Raw genomic sequence first — 24,561 nt, 5'->3', positions numbered from 1 at the left:
AGGTGGGAAAAGTAAGATTGATTGTTTATTCATTTGTTCAATCAGTGTTTGTTAAGCCACTCCAGTGTGCCAGGCATTCTTCAAATCCTAGGAATATGGGTAATGTAATTAGTAAAACAAAATCCCTGCTAACAAAGTCCCATCTACTTGTTGGAGGAGACAGACTGTAAGAGAGAATGTTTATAACCACATGGCAGGTGGTAATAATGGCTAAAAAGGAAAATAGATAAGGATAAGGAAACTAGAATAGGAGGGCACTGTTTTATAGGATGGTCATGGGAGGAATAGAGGGGAAACGAACAGCAAGAGGAATGGCCCATAAAGAGACAGGGTGTTACCGTAACGGACAATGTGTCTGGACTGTAGGGAGCGATGGGAAAGGGGTAAAGTGTGGAGTCATGGAGATGGAGGAGGCAGATCTTATAGAACTTTGTAAGTCATGATGAGAACTTGGTTTTCAATTGAGGTGAGACAGAAAGCCATTGAGAGGAGATTTTGTACAGAGAATTGACATAATCTGAATTATATTTGAAAAGGATCGTGTCCATTGTGGGGAAAAGGGTGTAAGAAGGCAAGAGCATAAGCCTGGTAGGAAGTTAGGAGGCTTTTGTAACATTCAAGTAAAAGGTCAATGATGCGATGGGCCAGGATAGTAGCGGTGGAGAAGGTAAAAATGGTTAGATTCTGCATATACTTTGTTTCAACAAGAAGGGAGCAACTGGCTGTGTTGAATATTGTCCACCAAAATTTGAACGGAACCCTGACCCCTAAATTTGTCATGGTGAAGGTACTCAGTGACCCTGACAAGAACGATTCCAGCAGAGTGAGTGTCAAAAGAGGGAGAAAACAGTGTCTGGTGACTGTGGACAATTCTTTCCAGGAGTTTTGCTGTGAAGGGCAGTGGGAGTAAATAAAAGCAACAGTGTCTGGGGAAAGATATGGAGTCAAGGACGTTGTTTTTTTTCCTTAAGATGGAAGATATTATAACCTTATGCTATGTTAATAGAATTATCCAATAGAAAGGGAAAAATCGATGATATAGGAGAGAGGCAATTGCAAGTGCAATGACCTTGAGCAAGGAAGAAGAGATTGCCTCAACTGCACAAGTGAAGGGACAGTTCACTCCTTGTAGCAGAAGGAAAGGAGGGTACAGATCTGAGTAACTTATCAGATTTGGTGGTGGGAGCGTATAGAAGTTATAGTCTTTTAAAAATTTTTAATTGAGGTGTAGTTGATTTACAATATTGTGTTAGTTTCTGTTGTACGGCAAAGTGATTCAGTTATACATGTATATATTATTTTTCATATTCTTTTCCATTATGGTTTATTACAGGATATTGAGTTTAGTTCCCTGTGCTATCCAGTAAGACCTCGCTACTTAGACGTTATAGTCTGATGACTTCTATTGTCTCAGAGAGATAAGAAACAATACTTTCGAAAAGTTAAGTGGGAAAGAGATGCTGGAGGATTCAAGAGCAAGAAAAAGGTCTGAAATAGCTAAGAAAGGGACAGAGTGACTGGGTCATGGACACGGAAAGCACTATGCATCCTCTTGAGATGAGTGGTGGTGAGTTTAAAATGAGACCAGTTAGCAGAGTTGTTTTTCTCTATCCAAATTCAGCAGTGTGGGTGCAGGTTCAGAGCTGAGGGTGAGTTGGATTTAAGTAGGTTTGCGGCCTCCCCAGGCCAGGACAGAAGGAGAGAGGGAGAAGGCAGTTACAGAAATGTACACATGTAAAAGCATGAATACCGTGATGGAGCAATGGAGCCCCTTAATCTGTTAAGGAGGGAAGTGAGGATACAGGAGGTTTGTGGGACAGTGTTTTCTATTTCTTTGTCAGATAAATTTTTTATTCTATCCACATTATGTCTGGTGTGATCAATTATCATATTTTTAACCAGTGATGTTTTAACAGTTTTTGAATCATACTTTTAGCTTATTTTCATTATGTTCCTATCTCTTTAGGCTTCGTTGCAGGAATTCAATTTCAATAGCATATACTTGAACAATAATAAAGATAATATATCCATATTTACTCAATTAGGACTCAAAAATCATTGAAAGCATAGAGTAATGATGCAAACTACGTTGCCTACAATACTCTGAATTTCCCCAATCCTTCTTGTCTTTAGAAATTGTTCATGAGGAGCTGTCACGGAATTGCCATGAGTCACCCATTCCTACGTTTTCTGCAACAAGGCCAAAGAAACTTTACCAAGTCACAGAACTTTAAGGGGTACAGTGGTTGGTAAACAAAGTGCCGCTGCAATGCTAGAGGAAGAAATATGGCACTTAGAGGACTCAGGCAGTTCCAGCAGGATGGACTGACCCGATTTTAAAACTGCATTTTTGCTCCATCAAAGGTAAAGACATCTAGTTTTGCCCAAATCCAGGCTCAGTTAGACTTGGCAGTCAAAGCCCTTGGCTCAGCTCTGAAGAGCCCCTTGGCCACTGTGACCTCCCCACAGTGGCTCCAGCCTCCCGACCCCTCCCACAGGCTTGCTCCTGCCATCTGCTCAGCCCGGTGCCCTCCCGCCCCTTCCACGGGTCGAAATCCCATCCAAGCTTTAGGGCTTTAATCTCTTTCACAGAGATTTGCCTGCTTTCCCACAGCAGATACGAACTTTATTTCTTCTGAGTGGCCGCAGATCGTTTTCTTAATTCTTTTATGATGTTACATTCCGCCTTAAATTACAGCTAGCGGTGCCTTACCCCTCCTATTCAATGGTATGCTCCTTGAACTGCTAACACTTACACGCTGTTACACTACGCCAGGCACTGCGCTCTTGGTCTTGCAGACGTTAGTAGGTATCTGTATCAGCTCCACTGTAGAGTTGTGAAAACCGAGACAAGAGAGGGTAAGTGACTTGCCCGAGGTCACACAGCTAGTTAGTGGAAACACTGAAATATTAATTCGGATCTGTCTTATTCCAGACAGATAGTTTTGACTATTACGCTATATTGCACCTTGGACTGTGGAAGGTATATTATATATATATTTTAAAAATTCATCTTTATACGAATGTTTATTCAATCAACCTACTAAATGCCAAGGCACTGTGATGGTGCTAGAGGAACAAGGGAAAATAAGGCATGGACCCTTCAGTGGGGGAACTTGCAGTCACAAGTGACACAGAGAAGTTACTACATTTTCAGATTCCCATGTTTTATTGGGCTTTTTCTTCCCAAGCAGCTGGAAGACCTTCTCACAAAGGCTTAAATGATAAAAAACAACAACAACAACAAAAAAAAAACTACTTAAAATCCTCTCTTCTCACTGCAGTAAAAATGATTGTATTGAAAAATAAACTACCTTAATTTATTTTAACAGATAACATTATGCAGTTAAGTGATGCTGGGACTAAATTAGAGGCTGTAATGTTATCAAGAGCTTCCTGAATACATTTCATTTCTTCTATAATAGAAATGTTCTCAGTTGAGGCAGAGAATGTAACTTAGCATTTTTAGAGCCACTGGCTAAATTACCTCTATTGATGAGGCTCGGCACGTTCTTTCTGAATGATTCTAAATAACTGCTGAGGGATAAAAGATAGCGTTCCTCGGGCTATAGCTGCAGCATGCCAGGAGCCTACTGGGGAGAGAACAAAGCACGAGTCCCCATGCATAAATGGTTCTGTGTCCTGCCTGGAGCACGCCAACTGGCCGTCCTTGAAACTGTATAAATGAAAGGATGGAGGCCCAGGTAGACGTTTGTATTAATAATTGGTGTGCATGAAGTAAATTAAGCTAACCCACCAGGTCCTTCCTAAAGAGGTGGAGAGGCAATACAAATCTCCAGAAATAGTCTACTAAAGCCATCTTTTCAAAGCTTTTGACAAACTGCAAACCTCAGCCATTTATTACTTTTCGTATTGAAAGGAGAGTTTAGGGAGAAGTTTCAGTTAAGCTCACACACATGCACACGCACACACATGCACATACACAGTACAGGTATATGAAGCATGAACCAGGACATGAGAGTTATGTAGCACTGTCCTTATTCACAGAGGAAATCAGGGCCCTGGTTCTGCCATTAAGCTGAGAGAGGATTTTTCACTGATGTCAGAAGGCAGGTGTAGTGTGGTTCCGGGTTCCTTTAGCTCCCGTGTCTACTCCCCCATGAACCATCTGTACCACAATGGAACCTGGTCCCCTTGGGACAGTCATGTTGCGACTGCCCACAGGCACAGCGAAAGGCGGTCCCAATCAGAAGAGAGAGCTCAAGCAACTCAACCAAACCATAATTCACATTTTCAAATTTTTGAAGGAAACAACACATTTGAAACTTCTTTGCCTTGTGAACCCAGAGAAGAGAGTTTTAACCTGCCTATTTCCAGGTGTGGACATTTCCCAGGTTTCTAAATTCTTTAGTATCTCACTTTCATCAAGAGCCCAAAGTAGTAAAGAATAATGAGAAATATTAAAGCCATTTCACAATGTGGTAGAATCATGTTTTCTTCTAACGTTTGTAGGAAAAAAACATAATCTGTTTTTGCAGCAATAGCCTTTACAACAAACACACATATCATTCAGTAGTATGTCATTCCATAATGAATTTTTATTCTTTCACTTGCACAAATATTAACCTTGTCTAAATAATATTTGAACCCAAAAGAGCAAGAAAAAGTAAAGTTCATAAATTCTGCCAATTATTCAAATACTTCCATTCAATAGTAAGTAGATTCTCAAAATTTCTCTTAACCCTATTTTCATTTAAATTAAGGTAAAAACATAAGCAATGAAAGATTGACAAAGTTTTGAAATTTAACTCAAGTCATTGAAAGATAATATTATTTAAAAATAGAAAACGGATTTCCTTCTTGGTGTTATTCTATTTCTTAACCACACATGAATTTAAAAAACAAAAATGTAAAACTTCATGGCTGACTGAAACCTGAAAGACATCTTTACCTGCAAGTTCTTATTTCTCTTAAGAAACTGAAACCTCTCTGTGCTGAAACAGAAAGCACGTGGCTAATTCATCTTGAGCATCACTCAAGAAATACATTTGATGTTGGTTTGTGCCATGATGAGGGGAACACAATAAACTGTGAAAAGTGTCATTTCTGGAAAATTAGTTAGCTATAGATCAGCAAGGGACTAATCTTTGTAACAGATGTGACATGATGGCTTTGATAAATTGAACCTTTAAAAATATGGAGCATGTTAAAAGACATTCCCTTAGAAATAAATTAACTTAGGTAGAACATATTGTATACCATCATTCATAAGTTCATTTTCATCACTGCAGAATAGTTCTGTGTCAATGAGTGACAATGTCGTCCTTCAAATTCCTGTTTGGGTTTCACTTTTTGTCAATTAATTTAAAAAGTAAAGAGAAGGCTTGGACTTTATCTCTGAGGTTCCCACTAACTAAAATTCTATAATTTTCGTATTTTATGCACTCTGAAACTGTTCATAATTTGAAGATTAAAATCTCAGGGAAAGATCTTTCTTCTAAAAATACTTTGTTTTTCTATTTAACAGAAAAGTTTGAGCTATAAGACATTCTGAATGAAAAGTCAATACCTTGGTCAATTGTTAGAGATGCCCTATTTGTAAATTTGTTAGAAAGAAATTAAAAGCCTATATATGCCAAATATTGGAAATTTAATACTTCACTGTGGGGCTTTCAGTATCTCATTATATATATATTTGGATGTTAGACAAGGAACTAGTTTTAGTAAGTACAAATATTCATTTACTGGGCTTCATATGATGATGCCTTTGTTGGATAAAACCAAACATTCAACTACCTTTGGTTACAGTTTAAAAGTAAGAAGTTTGAAGATCTGTAATTTAAGATACTATTTAGATACCATTCTTGGTAACCTAAGGTATTTAAAAGGCTAGCCAGCACAGGGTGAGACAAGGAGGGAACAAATACATAACAAAAGAAATGTCATTTTCTAAGAGATTTATCATGCTGATTTTAATAGTAAGCCACCTGCTGCAGCTACTGTAGGCGAGCAAAGCAGGATACAGCAAGGAAACATTTCACACCTGCAATGCTGCTGACTTCCAGTCCCCAGACAGAAACATTCTGATATAACCATCCCCTCTGACTGTTATCAAAACTCTTCTCCAAAGAAATTCTTATATTGTCCGTGGAGTCTAATCTACTGACAATAGAATAAGGATATTATAAATAACTGGAAGTACGAGAGTAGGTCACACCTTGGTAATCACTGTACTTTAGGGCAATAGGTTGAGTTCCTACTACTACAGACAGATAATTCAGGTCAATTTTCAATAATTTACATAAATGCAAGCTTTCTATTTAATTTATTTTTAACAGAACACAAGCCTAGAAAATGATCCAGGTGCTCTAGTTATTAGAGTTTTTAGAAAGTATTGGAAGCTATAGAAATGAGTAAGAATGAAATTGCCTACTCTTTAATGATACTTTTTAATGACAAAATAAAAGCTTCCCTGCCCTACAATGATTAATAGGACAAGGTTTCCCAATCCAAATTCATTTGCCTTGTGGTTTGGATTAAATATACACACATAGGAAACATCATATTATAGGAATATATAATTTCTGTACTGAATTTCTTACAAATTATGATTTTTGATAGAAAGTCAAGCAACTTTCCATTTTGTTCAAAATGTTCCAACAATCTGAAATTGCCATCAATTTGTTTATGCTCTTCAAAGTCTTTCCCCCTAAACTCTATTAACATCACCAAACTAAAGCTAAAATAAGTATTTTTTCCTTCTAAATGGGGAAGTTAATGCCTATGGGAAAATAACATTCTTAACAAATAAAACCCAGGGGATCTAGTCAGGCAAAGGAATAAATCCTCATCTTTCACACAACTTTCAAACTGGTAAACAATACAAGAATCCAAAAATAGTTTCTTTTCAACTCATGCGTGTAAGGTACAAAGTAAGTTTGTATGCAATGGCAAAGCAAGATCAACTTTCCAGACATGAAGATTCAATGATTAGAGGCTTAACTTTAATATGCAAACTAGAGGGTTGGATGGAGATGGAGGGGGTCCATCAGGGCAAATAATCCACACAACTGGAAGTGGAAGTTTAGGTCATTTCCTATCGGAGGATACGTAGGGCATATGGATAATGGTCAGACTACCTGAAGGGAAACCACAAGCTGATTAGTTCCACTCCAAGGGATGGTTTTTAAAAACCAGCTCTTATTCTTTACCATTGATTAGGAGTCTAAATGAAAGGCTATATATGGTGAAAGACATACACGTTCAGCCTTTACAACAGAAGGGCAATAAATTATCCAGGCTGCCTGCAGAGAACCCTCTAATCCACGCTTTCAATTTTCACTCTCACCTGTGAAAAAGTCTGAAACTGTATGCCAATTGGTTGTTAATAATGTGCTCTGGGAGGGAGCAAGTTGAAATTGTTCCCCAAACTGCAAATCAAGAGACTAAGTATGTGTGTCTACTGCTGTTGAATGAAATGATATGTCAGAACAAAAGACTGTGTCTGCTGTAGTTCAGGACGAAAGTATGCTTTCATGTGTCCTCTAAAATCCATGGCTCTGGGCAGCACAAAGCTCTGGGGTGCTTATATTTCTACTCCCAGAGGACAATCCTAACAGAGATGTAGCTAACGGAAGCTTCCAAAGGGAAGTTTGTGATATGAAATTTAAAATAATTGTTTTTAAATTTGTAGTTTTCAGATTGGGTTTCTACTGTGCCTGCCAAACATTCTCCTTTCTTTTCTGTGGGTTAGCTACACAAATATGGATTTCATCTGTTTATTAATAGAAGGAAGTGGTGACTCAGCTGCTTTGTGTAGATTCCTCAGTGTTCTATGTCTACTCTCCTGGCACAGGACACTGTAAAATGTGACCGGTCAAAAGCTAGGAGGAAGAGAGATCACAGTGGGGCTGTGATTCGGAAGAGCAAGCCTCCTGCCTCTGGATTGGTCTGCAGCCCAGGCTGCCTCTCCTGGACCTCCTGACTCCTGCTCTGCTCAGTCCCTGGCCAGCCCGTGCTGCTCCATTTTCGTCCTTTCCCTCAATGTGGATGAGGGCTCTGGGCAGCAGAAATGTTATCACCAAATGCTTTCCTTAACATAGCTTCTGAATGCCAGTGTTGCTCATAGGCGTTTCATCCTCAAATGTGTCAAGTAGGAGACTCTCTTTCTTTTTTTCTCTAAAAGTTTTCAGGCCTGTATTTATTTACTACAGAAAGAACAAATATAAGCATTCTAGAACTTAGTGCTGCCCACGTACCACTTGTGAGCCATGAAATTCAAATACATCACTTCCTTTTTCTCTTATAGCTAGTAAGCAAACCAGAGCAATCCTCTTAGCCCTGCCTCCTTCACAGGATTGCTGCAATAAATGATCTATATGAAAGGGCTTTTGATCTCTAACTTCCGATCAAATATATTACAAAATTATTAGCCAAGAATGCTTGTCAAGTGAAGGATGTGTATTTACACATTGCAGCCAAAGGTTTAAGGCTAGATACAGAACATAAAAACTGAATCAAGGAAAGGGACAAAGGAGAAAGGATTTATAGAGAAGAAAGGAGACAGCAATAAAGGATGAGTGTGAGGGGATACCCGCTCATGCTTGGCAGGGATCTGAAGAAGTGCTTATTTGAAAACAACACTGAGATGGTTAATTTTGTGTCGACATGGCTAAGCTATGTTGCCTGGTTGTTTAATTCAAAAGCTACTCAAGATGTTGCTGTAACAACATTTTACAGATGTGGTTGACATTTACAATCAGTTGACTCTAAGTAAAGCAGATTACCCTCAATAATATGGGGTGGCTTCATCCAAGCAGATGAAGAGAGGAAAGTAATTTTGCCTCAAGACTGTAATACAGAAACTCTGTCTCAGTTTCCAGCCCACTGGCCTGCCCTACAGATTTCAAACTTACCAGCCCCCAACATCGTGTGAGCCAATTCCCTAAAATAAAGCTCTCTCTCTGCAACTATCTATTGGTTTTGCTTCTCTGGAGAATGCTAACTGATGCAATCACCGAAGTTGTCTTTACTGGAAAATCCAGTGGATTCTTTTCAGTCTTTCTCTTGTTTGCCATTTTGCAGGAGCATCTACACTCCAGCTACACCGGCAATACAGAGTAGAGAGAATATTGCCCCAAGTGAATAATCATTTTTGATCCCAGAAAGAAGAGTTTGGTATCTTTCCAAGTCAATAAACATCTCCACTTAGATATCTTACCAGTAACTCAAACTCAAAATACTCCACACTTAAATCTTTCCCCCGCTAAAAGTCTTCTTTTTCAAATTGCTGCTCCTGCAGCGTCCAACTCTATCTTCACTGTAGACTCATTCTTCCCTTCTCCTCTGGTTTACTCCTCATATCCACTCTATAAACCCTATAACATTTACTTGGTAACTTTTCTCAGATGGAGCCCATTTTGGGCATGCCTTTAGTCCAGCCCAGACTATCTTCATGTTTCCTCCAGCAGCTATCCTCCAAATCACTCTCAGACCAATCAGTCTAAATAGGCGTTCATTTATTGCTTTCTGACTGCCCACTGTTTTTCCTATTACAAGTAAAATTTAAACTGCTCAGACTGGCAATCAAGGCTCATCATGTGGAATCCTGATCAATCTCCCAGGATAACTTTTACTTCTTCTATCAGGAGTCTTCCACTCCAGACATCTTGGCCTCTCCAGTGGCTGCATACCATCTCTCAGGCCATCCTCTTCCTCTTCACTGATCCAGTTATTTCCCATGGCTCAAGTCTCAGCTCGAGTTCCAATTTTCCTAGCCAATCATATGTTTAATGAAACTTCCTCTTTCTGAACCAGTGCTGTGACTATCTGGCTCATTCATTTGACATTTAAGCATAACATGACTTGTATTACTAATAAATAGTAAACATAGGTGAAGACTTCCCTCTTCAACCAGATTGGAAGCTGTCTGAGACAGAGACTATATATAATATATATATATTTTAATAATTTAAGAAATGAAAGAAAGGAGAGAGGGAAAAACTAAATGGGAGACCTCCCTTTTTGCTCACAAGCTGCAAGGTGCAACTTGTCATTGTGTGCACCTTTCATTCAAATGCTAGACTTCTTAGTTCTCACTGTGGGAATAATCAAAAGAGACGTTTCAATAAAATGTGCTGTTCTGAGGATGCATGCATTTTCCAGTGGTGGTTGATTTGTTTTACATCCTTTTTACCTACCCTGGCTACCACAGTCAAGGAACAAAGCAATGTTAATTAATGTGCATGAGGATGCTCTGAAAAACAGCACCAGGGCCCTTTTTATTGCAAATACAGCAGGCACATCTCAGTCTTTATCCTATTTGCCAACTGGCAGTATTTGACACTATTTCCCACTCTCTACATTTTGAGACTTTTTCCTCCTAGTCTCCCATGACAGTAATGTTCCCTAATTCTTCTTCTACCTCTCCACACTCTTCATTTCAGTTTCCCTTAAGGGCTCCAATTTTTCCACCTACTTCCTAAATGATAAACTCTTAAGTGGGAGTTGGGGTGGTGGATAGGAAGGTTCATCTCAATGAGATGAATAGCCTGATCTGCTAATCACTTCAACAACCTACCTCAGATCCAGAAGCATCTGGATCCACTCCCCATCCAAATCTGGATGATCTATCCCTCTATTGTTCTCCCATTGTACTTTGACACATCCTGAGCATACTTCACACATAAGATTGCTTTTGTTTTGTTTCATTTTGTTCCCACTAGACTTTAAAGTCTTTGAAGACAGTGGCTGTTTACTTGCTATTTAACCCCATCATATATAGCAGAGGGCATGGTACATATAAGACACTCAATATAAGTTTGATGAATAAATCAGTGAATGAATGGGCGCTACTTTAAATAACTGTATGAACTAATTATTAACCCTTTAAAATCCCTCCTGAGTCTACGTCCCATGATTCCATCCTTTATTCATTTCCTTAAGCATACAGAAATACTTTCTAATAACACATTCTACAGAAACACAATATACATAGAATTTTTTTGAGACTAAGAGTATTAGCAAATAAGAAAACAAGAAGTTTTATTTTATTTAACCCTAAGTAAAACTTAAGAAAGCACTAGGACTGTGAAGATAAAAAGTGTATTAGAAATATCTTTCATAATGACTGAAAAAATAACCCAGTAAGAACATCTTGGTAACCTGGGACACTTTAGATTCCAGGGTTTGTTGTCTTTTTTAATTACATCAAAGCAAGAACTAAAGTTAATTTAATAACTAAAGGAGGGAATTATTTCTATATTATAGTCCAGGACCCAATTCAAATCAGACAAGTCACTTACCTAACTTAGGCCAAATGTAGGCCAATGACATGGTGACCACATGATCAGAAATTAAGCAGCAGTCACTCATTGTGTAAGAGGAGATCATAGCATTTTAAGTAGCTAGTTTGGAAGAATGGGGACAGTGAGGTCTTCTCTGCAATCATGTACTGTTAAAGATTACTAAATGCTTAGCCATTCATGAGGAAACAATAATGTACACTTAAGCCACTCATTTGACCTTGTTCAAAACATTAATATTCAGAAATGTGTCCAAACTGCTTCCTCATAGCACTTTATTTTAGAGTGGTTTTCTCGACTATGCCTAGTTATTGCCTCACAAACTCACAGAAGTCATATAATTACTTCTCTAATTTGTCCCATAAGGCATTACAGCTCTGCATAAGCAGACAGTGCTAGGAATTCAGCCACACAACTAAGTATTTTGGTCAGAAGAAAGTCAAGCAGGAAGAAGTGACATGACACCCCATTTGTTTGTAGACTGGATATTAGAAAAATATGCAGGTATCCAATCAGCAACCCAAAGACTTTAAAACCGAGAGGTTCCTTTTTAATAATTCTGACTGCCTAGTGCTACCTGTTTTGTTACTGTTTTAGTCTAAAAAGAAATACTTCCTAAGCTCACCCTTATTTCATTCTCTAAGAATCTTTGGAAGAGAGAGGATACATCCCTAAACTCTTACTTTTTGGGTTTAATCAGGTTTCCCACCACAAGAATGGCAGTTGCTCACTCTTCAAGCCTTATAAAAGTGGCTCTCAAAGTATGTCATTTTTTCACAAAAGCACTACTAAAAAGTAAACTTTCATGTGAGACAACTGGGAATATGAAACAAGACAGGTAACCAGAATTGTTCCTAGTTGAGAAAGTCATCCTGGGACAAGGTAATGAAGTTACTGAGTGGCATGAGAAACAGTAAGAAGAAAGAGAAAGACACAACAGTGTCTGTTGGTGCTTAAAGATATTATAAGTGCTTAAAGATAAAAACCTTTCATTATCAATAAAATTATGAAGTAACCTAGGAAGGCCTGGGGCTCATGGCCAGGTAGTAACACCCTGTTCTTCTTACAAAACACCCCCTAACTTTTATGTTGCTCTTTTGAAAAAACAGTTCTCTTCCTTTTTCTTTTTCTGTTCAAAGTTTCTAGTGATAATAGTTTTGATGAAATTTGTCTTCTCTAAAATTTTGCAATAGGACAAAGGTCACATTATTCCCCAAGTGACATACCTATGTACATCTCTCCAGGGATTTCTAGTTCTTTCTATTTCTTAAGGAATTGTTTCCAGACAGAGCCGCAGGGATTGGCTGTTCACCAACTCTGCTTACTTTTCCTTCTGAGCCCACAGCTACATTTCTCTTTCACCCTTGCAGTTTGGTGTGAAAATGTGACTTGACATTTGCCAAAGGAATGTGGTCAGAAGTGATATAAACCATAAAATCTTGTACTCCTAGCACTGATGGAAAAAAAATCCTCCCACCTGACCATTATCTTTATTTCTCTTATCTGATGGCTGAATGCCTCTGCCCAGGGTAACCTCAGAGCACACATATGAAAGATGGAGAGTCTCTGTGAGTCTGGATCCCTTCAAGAACCCTTGCCCTTCACCATGTATAAGAAATAAATATCTCTTGTGGTAAGCCACTAACATCTCAGAGTTTGTCTGTTATAACAGCTAACATTATTCTAAAACAGATGGTATCCAGAAATAGACCACAAGAAAAAATAATCTTGCAAAAAATATATTGTCAATATTTTTGTATATCTTGTTCTTCTCCTCCTTTTTTTTTCTCTTGTTTTACTTTAACACCTTTATTTATCTCAATTTTGGGGTTCTTTACTCATTACTCTGCCCTGTCAAGAATTCCAAAGTTCTGCTCTCTGGCACTAAATCTATGTAAACAATATCAGAGGAAGCATCGAAACAAATAGCCACTGAACACACGCTCCCTCTTCAAACATGGCAGCTTGAACCACTCAAAACAGAAGACATGAAAAGACACTGGAGAATCTATTCTACGTAAGAATTATGGTTATGTCTCTTTTTCTACCTTTTGTTACAGGAGACAGACCTGTGCGTAGGGTCCCAAAATGAACTACCCATCTGTGACAGCCTATGGTAACCTTATTATAACTCTGTCCCCAAACAGCCATTAAACACAAATTAATTCTCCAGGTTTGTTTAGTCTGTTTATTTGGTTTGTTACAGTAACCAGATCTGAATTTATTGAGCCATCCTGGCATTCTGTAGTGATATCATTTCCTACAAGATAAGTGATTTGTGCCCTGTGTCAGCAATGATATCCCATTATCATAGAAAAAATAAGTGTAACCCCACATTCAGAAGTATCCTCTTTGAGCCCAAATAAAAATCAAAATATTTTAATAATTAAGCAAGACTATAACAAAAGCAATTAAAGGAACATTTGCTGAAAAACACCATTACAATTTCATGGTCAGTTTTCTCAGCCCAAGAGCCAAAGCTCACACCTCCACACAATTTACTGCTGTTAGATGAGAATTAGATGATTTATAAGTTTGTTTTGAGTAAGCAGTGGTAAGAAAGAGAACATATAAGATATAAGATCTCCAGATAACTAAGAAAAGCCTAAAGTGAACCTTCGATAATAGAAGGTAGGAGATGACACAACAAAGAAGATACCTGCAAAGAAGGTGGTGACACTTAAAGCTTACTTGTCTAAAAAATATCTTGTAGGAATATGGGGGGAGATGGGCTTTGAAGAGCAGCAGACCTGGCTTCAAGTTCTGATTCTGCCTCCTACTAAATACAATTCTTGGGCTAACTTACTTGACCTGCTTAACCTTCGGTTTCCTCCTCTGTAAAATGCGTATAATATATCCAGTTCACAGGCCTGGTATGAGAATTAGTATATAAAATGACACATCTTAGGCAGTTACTGCAAATTGTAGTTATTAATATATCTGGAAAAGACTTACTATTGACTTAAAAGTCATACTGTTCATTTCAATAAGAAGTTAACAATATCAGAGTTTCTCATCTAAAAGTTCTACAGAGACTTCTTTTCCTAATTCATCTACCACATTGGCAGAAAGAGCATTGTAAGCTTAACTTGGCTAAGGCTGCTTCACTCATCTGTCAGCAAGATTCTGGGCTTCAAATCGAGCTGACAATGGTTGAAGGTGGATGGAACAGAACAGGCTGCCCAACGGCATCGTATTTCACACCTCGGAGGGTTCTACACTACCAACAATAACATCATATCTCTGTCAGTCAAGCACAATTATAGGGCTCAATAGATTGATTCAAATAAAAAGCCAGGTAAAACAGATCTCCTGACTCTGTTGTGGCTACAGTTATAGGACTTATTCGATTCTGTTACCTATGAATATTAGAATGGTACCTCCTTTGGGGACAAAAGGACAGAGAGAGTGCATCCCTCGCCGACTCTTAAAAAGGTTAAAACTAATGCAACATTTCCTACTTCTAAAAATCCTGAAGCCATTTTGTAACTTTTGCTCATGCTCTTTTCATGTTTTTGAAACACAAATGTGTTTTTAAGATATCTAGAATAGAAGGTACAATTTCACGCCATCTGGAGTCAGGTAACACAACAATCAGGCAAATCATCTGAGCAAATACATTTGTGAAATCCAAGCTAGGCGCACAAAGCACTTGCATGGATTTCTTTAGAGAAGTGTTTTAATACGTATTACTTTTATGAGAAAGAAAATAGAAAAAAAATACCTGATATTCACATAGAAATAAATTACATACATTATCATAAAATTGCTCCATTGTGGCCATTTACGGCAAAGCCTCCTGTGGTAGCAATACCTTTTTGTCAAAATGGATAAGGCTGAGTAATAAGCTGAACAGCTTCCTAAAGAGTAAATCGATATGTGTGATCTAATTCAAGTTGTATTTCAAGTTTTAAATTATAAATGATCTCAATATGCGAGACACAGAAACTGACAACAGTAACAATGTAGCTACAAATAATTCTAGTGTGATACAGCCAAGTTTTCCAAAATATATCAAATAAAGATGTAAATGTAAGGTTCCTAAATTACATTTTATTATTAAGTGTTTTTCCTTCTTTAATCTTATTTGAGAGTATTACTTCAGGAGGAAAATGAAAAAAGGTGACTCTCAGTGACCAAAGAGATCTGCTATTGTCCCTCAGGGAAAACCAGTCTTTCATTGGTTTGTTTGTTGTAATGAGTGCCCTAATGCTGTCTTTTGCACTATTGAGCACATTTCACAACAAAGTGAAAGTGAATGACAAGAAAATATACATCAGGACAACAAGGTTATACTTCACAATCTTTCTGCACATGTGAAACCACAAGACCACAGAAGCTCATGGTTGGAAGGAAGTTGGCAAGATTTACTTGATACAGATTCTATGCCATGGATTGCTCATCAGAAGCAAGACTATTTAACTTCTTAGACTACCTTTGTACATTTACATTTAATTTACAGAATGGAGGCAAGGGCAATGGCCATTTAAAATGGCCACATAAGCGTTGATAAGCCAAGAACCATGACATATCTTGTAGAGATAAACATTTTTGCTAAACATAAACTTAGGGAAATAAAATTTTCTAAAAATAAAACTATAGAAACATTCCCATTTTAGTTTATGGGGAAACAGTGGAAGGAAAAATACACATAAAATTAAATGATGCTAAAAATAAGAGGACTACAGTCACTGAAAGTTACAATTGTCAAAAATTGGATATTGCATCTAAATAAATATAAAATTGATCAATCTATTTAATCATAATAACACCACAGTTTATTCATTTCTATTCAGATGCAAGAAATATAGTGGAAATATTTTATGAAGCCACCTACTCTAAAGCAAGGTTCTATGAAAAGCAAATACTTCTTGAAAATCATATACAGAGGTCTAGAAACTGAAGGCTTAAGAGGATTTCAATACAAAGTATTTCATCCAGAAGGGCTCCCATGATGTACGTGGGGTCACAAGAACCATGGTAAGATTCCATTGTATTAGTAAAGGTAGCACAATCAATATAAATTTTTTCTCTTTTTCACAATCAATGATTTTTTACCTTAACAAATGTGAGCAACCTGAATTATCTTTTAGTCAGTATTAAAACTCATAATTAAAGCTTATTTCTTGGATTTGATGCAATTTGCTAAACACATTATAACTTCCTTAAAATGCAATTGAAATGCTATATTACTAATTCTTGTTGTATAAATTAGCCATTTTACATTTTTTTGTCATGCTTTTACTATATGTAATTATTTATATCAAGAAATATGATTTGATATTGAATCACTATGTTGTACCCCTGAAGCTAATGTAATATTATAAATTAACTATACTTCAATCAAAAAAAAAAAAAAGAAAGAAATACGATTTGACCCATGATCTGCCAAATCTGTGCAACATCTATCCATGTTATAATATACTTATGATTTCAAGGATGATGGATAATGTGGTAAGCAGAAGGCATTTAGAATCACATATACCTAACTGAATTTCAACTCTGCAAAGTCTCTTTAGCTGTGTAACCATTGATAATTAGCATCTTTGAGCCTCAGTTTTCACATTGAACAATGGGAATGGTAGTATCAGAAGGTTGTTGTGAGACAAAATAAATATACATGTACGTAAAGTGCCTGGAATATTGCTTAGGGGCATAAAACATATTAGTCCTCTTTTTTAATATCCAATAAAAAATGCAGAACAACTGAAATCTTCTATGTAGAGAACCTGCACTAATAGATGCCCCCCCCAAAAGCAAGAGCCATATGGTTGTCTAAACTTGTGAAGGGCCAGAGAGGAAATACTAGAATCCTGAACATCATCATAAGACAGAAATGGATTTAACTACCTCTTGGCCTGCCTAATACTTACATCCACAAAAAGAAGCCTCAAACACTCTATTCTGGATGTAATCTCTAGAGTTTCCTCTGAGTAGTGGTGGTTTGTTTCCAGTTTTAAAAACAGAGGCTTAAATATGAAGTCAAAGAATAAGGCCCCTAGACCTGGGGCATGCCACCTGCCTAGCATTAAGCAAGAGCTGAAAGTCAGTTACAGAAGCAAAGTCATTTCCAACATGATTTATGTTCCATCCTTGAATGTGGCAGGAAGACTGCGAAAGATATTTGGAAGCCAATGCTTCCTCTGAATAAAGTAAACGAGTATATGCTAAGCCCCTCTCCCTCATGCTGGCCTGTTAGATAAGTTGCCAATATGGAATCTGTGAACCCTGGAGCAAACTGGCTATTTGGGATGAGAAAATATCTTAAGGCCAATGATCATCGCTACCGTAAACATATAGTGCACAGTGCAGCACTGGGGTCAGACAACAGATATCCAGGATATTACTCAAAAACACATCTAACTCAAAGCTGACAAGATAATCTGTTCCTGTGAGTGCAAAGCAGACTGGAATGTTGCAGCTATGACCTATTCAAGGAAAGAAAAAAGTGCAGCTCTCCAAGGGATCCAACTCAAGCTCTTTATGCAGGCAAAACTCCAAGGGACTTCAAAGGGAGTGTTGCTTATGGAGGGAGTGCTGGACCAAGCCCACTGGGGGTATCACTTCCATGATCATGTTGCCATCTACATTTGATAGACTGGCAAATGCAAATATTTCAGATACAAGCTTAAACAGATGAAAAAAGAAGTGTGAAAGATCTCGGAGGTTTGCTCCCAAAGAAACCTCAGAATTCCAAGAAAAGAATTTAATATCAGGAGCTTCATAAGTTATTCCAAAATTCCCAAGAGAGTAATTTGTTTGTGATCGTATTAAAAATAGAAGTTTTTTTTAAATTGATACATACTGTACTCCAACATATCAAATGACCACAAAATAGTGTATTCAAAAAATAATTCCCCAAAGTCAAATACTCTTAAAAGGTCAGCAACATTTTCATAATTGGAATATAACCATATTTTGATGTTTTAACAAAGTTTTAACATACGTGATCCTGATTAACGTAGAAGAGCCAAAATGCAGCAAATATACTTACAGGAGGACCTAGGGTGGGGGGTGGGTAGAAAGAATAAGAAAAAAGGGAGAGATAAATTAGTGAATATGCAAAATAGTAAGATGAAATAAAAGACTACAGCATCATCATAATCATCAGCACAGTACAGGGAATACACAGGTAGCTTAAGAATTCAGTGATTCTTAACCTTTTTTGGATCATGTGCCCTGTAAGACCATATCAGAAAAATGCATTTACGTCTGTGTGCACACAAAACTTTACATAAAACTTCAGGGAATAATCAGATTCCCTGAAACCTGTATATGAATTAATGCGAGGTTCATATATCTTAAGCAAAGACTGTCTACTTCATATACCTAAAAATTTAGATAAAATATGAATCAGGAGGATCTTTGGGCATTTATAATAGACTAATTACAGACAATTGATATATAACTTTCTTGAGTTTGGTAAAATGGCTAAATCAGAAATGTGCCCATTATTTGTTCTAAGAATGTTTCTCATTTGGTAGTATTGTCAATATAGAAGAGATTAAGTCCTGATGTTTGTATATTTTTCTTTAAAACTATGTATTCTCATCAAAACACAAAGGCAAAGTCTAAGAAAATTTCAATATTTTACACACCATATGCTCAATTAAAACACCAGTTTTCAGTAGCCAGGAAGTTGGGAATTGACTCATATTTTCTATAAAACTTTGCATAAGTACAAACTTTTCCCATTTTTTTCTCCAGCCTCTTTCTTTTGACACAAATATCAATTCAGTGATTATTTGGGTCCACCAATGTTTTGTCATTTCCATTTCCTCAAAACAAATTTATAAAGCATCCTCTATTATAAAACTTTGCGATTCATGAACAGGATTCCTATACAACTTTCCAATTATTTAGATGCAATAGGGTTTAAAGATAACTTTTGAGAATTCTATTAAAGGAATTAAGTAGCTACACTTTCATAAAATCTTTTTACTTTGACATCATTTTTCCAAAAGGGAGGGAAACTGAGACAAAATAACCCAATCTGCTGTCTGCTCTTTTTGATAGGTTAGTATTTCTACTGTTTTAACCCTCAGTAATTGATTTTTTTTCTAATACTGATAAACACTTGTAGAAAATACTGGGAAATAACATTTCTTAGCTCTAGACTCAAACCTTAAATTACCTTCCTCTTATTTTGCAAGGAAGAATTAATGGTCTGATAAGAGTTCATATGGTCATTTACATTTTTGGAGTCTTAGACTTTATAAAACTAGTAAAGCTGAAAGTGAACACATTCATTTGAATATCTTGGTTTCAAAGGAATAGTTTTTATTTGACTTTACATATAGGGACTTGGCCTGAAAGCAAAATCTCACTGAAATGGGTGTTAGACAATTGGTTGTGTTTCAAGTTCTACTCATAAAAAATTTTGTGGCCCTGGCTGAACCACCTGACTGCTCTAGGCCACCATCTCCTCAACCACAAAATGAAAAAGCTGGATTGATTACTCAGGCTCCTGTCATCACTAAAATTTTATGGTTATACAAGAGGAATCTAAATTCTCCAATTTTGAAAAGAAAGAGTAAAAGAATGACAAAATTGTACCAGGTGGAAAAAATAATAATAAAATGTTTCCAAGACATGTGCCCCAGTATTCCAAGGTAGATGTTTTCACAGAGACCCTGCAATTACTGACCACATACGTACATGGAAAGATGGGTGATGTTGTCACACTGCGTGTGGCTAAGAAACCCTCCACACTACACTGAAAGGACAGATTGACCTTGACACCATAAATAAGCCAAAACTGGGTGTTAGAGGTTATTAAACTTAATTAATAATTCTTTGCAAACTATAATTTGATGGAAATAAGAGAAAGATTTTAAAAAATCACAAACAACTTTCTAGGTGTAGCAGAGAAGATTTAAACACCACACACACAGACACATACTTGTGAGCGCATACAGACAACATCCAACAAGACAACATAATCATTAATTAGGAGGAACAGATGTGGGAACCTGCTCAGAACATGAAGGACACAGAACAGCTGAACGAGAGACTTACCAGACTCTCCTCTTCGGCCCCTCTTACCTCGTTTCCCCGGAGGGCCTGAAATACAAAGAATAATTTTTGGTTCCAAAATACCTAGTAAATGATTTCTATATTGTTTTTTCACTGTTTTTAGCTAACAAGAAAAAGGACCAGGTATTTGTAAAGGCCAACATCTTCTTTGGTATTTCAGCATAACTCTCAATCTTCATTTAATTACAAAAGCTGTACTAGATCTCTGATCATCTAGCGTTACTCAGAAACACTAAAGATTCAAAATTTTGGTCACCCTGCCTGGATCTCACTAATAAGAAAGGCTTTGCTAAGTAAATTGGTGGTACTGAGATTTCATGTTTCTTAGGAACATTTCTTTTCTGAAGGTTTCCATATATTAATAATTAAAAAGACTAAGTACAAATGATTATAGTTTCTCTTCAGTCAGGTCCATCATGAGTCCCTTGAAAATATTTAGTTGGCAGTTAGTAGATGTATATATTCATAATGGAAATAATCTTTACAAATATTTCTGTTTTATTAAATGTGAATTTTCATATACTGGAATTTCTTTAATTGAAAATCAGCTGGGTTAAAATCACAACCCTTTTAAGTGGAAGGTGTTTAGGTAGTTAACTACTGGTCTCATTTTTCTGAAGGGCTAGCTTATTTTTGTCATTCAATAATGTTTAGTCTTCATGATGATCCTGTTTTAAAAATGGAGAAAAGCATTTTTTTAGTGAGTTGCCTATGAAGACCACCAAGCTAGTGTGTATCAGACTTAGCACAAGTTTCTAGACATTCATGGCTTTCAAGCCATTATTCTCCATTATATAATTTCTGCTCTCGTTTCCTTGGGTAAGAATAGCTCCCACTGAAGTATGATCCCAGCAAACAGAACAGAATAATTAGCTCACAATGAGAACCGAGGTCTTATTATATTTGCTGGAAAAAAGAGGCCAAGGAAAATACAGAACTGCCTGGTTTTGAAGAATGAGTTGCAAAGTTGGACTGATGACTTCCAAACTCCTAGAAAATTCAAGGCACAACAGCACGGACTGAGCACCCAGTTGACCTCAGTATGATCCTGAACTACTGATTTCCACACGGAAATAAAAAACATCAGTGGGCCAATTCAGTTTTCCCTCAAATCCTTAAACAGAGTAAGTCTACCCATCCGTGTTTTGTAAAAGGTTAAAAACAATTAAGCAATAAAATCAATTGAAAATATTAGGAGAAGCAGCTTTGTAGCAGAGTCCAAGATCGTCATCTGAAATTTTAGATTTCCTTCTGTATTATGGAATAAAGAGAGATTTTCATTATATTCAAGGTATCCTTGGCCAGATTGTGAGCAGAAATACAATCATATAAATAGGTAAATAAACCCATGGCGTCCTAATAGGTATGAAAAATATTTATGCACATGCTCAAACACACACATAGAAATATATATTGATATATTCCAATATACAATATACAATGTCCTTAAGATTAGGAATCAGTTTTTTTTAATTACAAAATTACTTAAACTAAGAAGTATTTAGCAACTATTAGATACTTATGATGTCTGTGGTCTGCATAGTAGGAGTTATAGGTCATGTATATCTGCCCTGAAGCAAAGAAGTTAAAAAGATTAAAATAATATGCATGAAAAATTTGTTAGTAGTATGTTGTGGAGCTGGCACAAGGAGTGTATGCTCTGATTTGCTCCTTCTACTCTAAACACACAGTTATAAAAAGAGGAAATTCTTTGTAAGTATTTGTATTCAGAAAAGAAATGGGCATGTCCACTGACCAGAAATGGACCAGACAGGCAAGTGGAGAGCAGAGATATACCATAAGCCTGCTGGCCTCTGGTTCTAGAAGTAGGAATGATGGCCATGGGTTTTATCCCTGAAGAATAAACACTCGAAAGTTCACTAATCAGAACCAAACTCACTTCCGAAGGCTGGGGGCCTGCAAATGCTGAAGAGAAGTTAGATCTCTGGCTTAAAGGCTGAGGAGTATAGATATAATCTCTGAATTGGAAAAAGAAGCAAGCATCCAATGGTTTGATGCCTAATTCTGCGATATTCCCCATGTAAATCTGGGACAGGGGTATTGAAATGCCATTTTAAGACAAGTCTGGTCTTGAAGGCTGAGAGGTCAGCTAAAGACAAACATAAAATGATTAGGGAAGAAAGGTAGACACACACAGATAGAAAACTACACACACACGCACACACACACACACAAACAAAACCTCCGACTCATAATGAATATAGAAACCAAAATTCTAAAACGTATGGAGAAAACTAATGCTAAGAAAGGCAGCACTCAATAATAAGATCATGAATTCTTTCCAGGTAAATTAATTAAAGAAATCATCAGACAAATGTTAGTATGTTAATTATGCTTTAAGAAATAAATGAAGAAGTAACATCTGTTAAAGGGTGTGATTTTAATGCAAACAAACAAATAAAAAAACAGGTAAATTTGAAAGAGAATCCTTTAGAAATCTTGAAAATGGTCATTGAGATAGAAAAAAAAGGATACACCAATTAAATGCTAGCCTGGATGTGGCTGAAGAAGGAATCGATGTGGAAGCTGTAGGATGTAGCCCAGAGAGACAGATTCAACATCTATCTATGTATCTAACTATTGAACTATCTTCTCATCTATGTTAAGAAGAAAAATTTTACTTATATTAAAAAGAGAATCTGAAAGAAATGATAGAGAAGCCTTTGTTTAAGAGGTAATAGATGAGAATTTTCTAGAATTGAACATAGGAGCCCTAAGACTGAACTTATACTCCAAGTGGCAAGTAAAAATAAATCACACTTAAACACACAGGAGGAGAAACATAGAAATGGTCAAGGTCAATGAGAAAATGTTAGGAACTACCAAAGGGAAATTACAATGGAGGGTACCTAAACTGACTGCTGTCTCATCCACAACAAAGATGCCAGAAGGGCCCAGTCCTGATTTTTATGACGAGTGTTAGAAGCCTATAATTATATTTGTTTATTGGAATTAGTTTATTTGTCACTGTCCCTCTGAAGAATATTCCTTTTAAATAGTAGAAATCATCAAGTAAAAACAATGGATTGCATAAATGTTTAAAAATATTTTGAAATAAACATAAAAAATATTTAAAAGATAGCAGATCATGAAAAATAATCAGAGAAGCAATGATATCTTCTGAAGAAATCAAGAAACAAAATTAAAATATTTCTGAACATGTCTGCTTTAAATATTCAATTAGAAGACTTAAAGAAATGGATCAAATGGTGTGGGAAATTTGCTTGTTATATTGAGAACTGAGAAGAAATAAAATCTAAGGAAACTGAAGAGATATTTGGCAAGACAAAATTTTCTGAAGAATTTCATAGTATTTGAGAGAAAAAATGAAGCTAAACTAAGTTGTGAGACGATGAGAACCTAAACTCTATTGGATTTACAAAGAATACACCTGATTTGAGAAGAGCATGTTCTAACTGCTATTAGAAACAGAAGACTGGAGAGAGCATTATACGAGAGCTTGTGAACTAGTACATTATACAAAACTCACAGTTTCACAGAGATTAAAGGTTTTGCTTGCAAAGAGAATGAACAGAAGTTTTGAAGATGTCTACCTGCAGATGAGACAATTTGATACTGCTTTTGAATCTAAAGGCAGAAAAAATTTTAAAATGATATACATGGGATGAATTTGACCATGGACAGCTGGCAGATCACCAGAGTGAAAAATAAGAGAAGTCAAGCGATAGATGTTTCTCAGACAAAACTGATGTTAACAATAATTAACAGTTGAAAAAGACAGTGACCGTTTCTGTTCCAAATTGAGTGATGTGTCAGCCAGGCATGAGCTGTAAGAACAAATATAGAAGCTGGAACCTAACTCTTATTCACTAAACTTGGCCAGATCCTTGTAGCAGAAATTCTAAAGGAATTCTCTTAGCAGAAAGGCATGACTCTGCAAAAGAAGCTGGTTCAAGAATATGAATGGGAAGAGAAAAAGCAGAAGCTATCAGCAACAGAGGAAGTGAAAACTTACAAGCAGAGAATTCATGAACGAAAGAATAAATTATAGAAAACAGAGGGAGGCTGTAAAACCAGATTGCTCTTCATGATGAGAAAATTCATGACAACTGATACTGTTCATGCTTCAGAAAGAGTTTTCGCTTGAAAGATGGTGCAAATTGTCAGCCTGAGACAGAAATTAGTAAAAATTAGCCATAATGGCAATGCTTTAAAGACCAGCGTTGACAACCTCAACTGCAGCAGATCAAGGTCATCAAAACACATCATAGCAAGGGCT

The 24,561-nt window shown here is 36.7% G+C and overlaps 1 protein-coding gene across 1 annotated transcript in view; it reads right to left on the bottom strand.

Moving 5' to 3' along the window:
* COL25A1 (collagen type XXV alpha 1 chain) overlaps positions 1-24,561 on the bottom strand; it is a 415,084-nt gene that overhangs the window by 179,624 nt on the left and 210,899 nt on the right. The window contains exons 3-4 of the mRNA XM_010981063.3: positions 20,283-20,327; positions 18,259-18,266 (exon numbers count right to left, since the gene is read on the bottom strand). Coding sequence (XP_010979365.1) covers positions 18,259-18,266; positions 20,283-20,327 — 53 coding nt within the window. The remainder of the gene's footprint in view (positions 1-18,258; positions 18,267-20,282; positions 20,328-24,561) is intronic.

The sequence above is a fragment of the Camelus dromedarius genome, chromosome 1 (assembly GCF_036321535.1).
Source record: "Camelus dromedarius isolate mCamDro1 chromosome 1, mCamDro1.pat, whole genome shotgun sequence".
Lineage (NCBI taxonomy): Eukaryota > Metazoa > Chordata > Mammalia > Artiodactyla > Camelidae > Camelus > Camelus dromedarius.
This window is presented reverse-complemented; position numbering and strand designations above follow the sequence as displayed.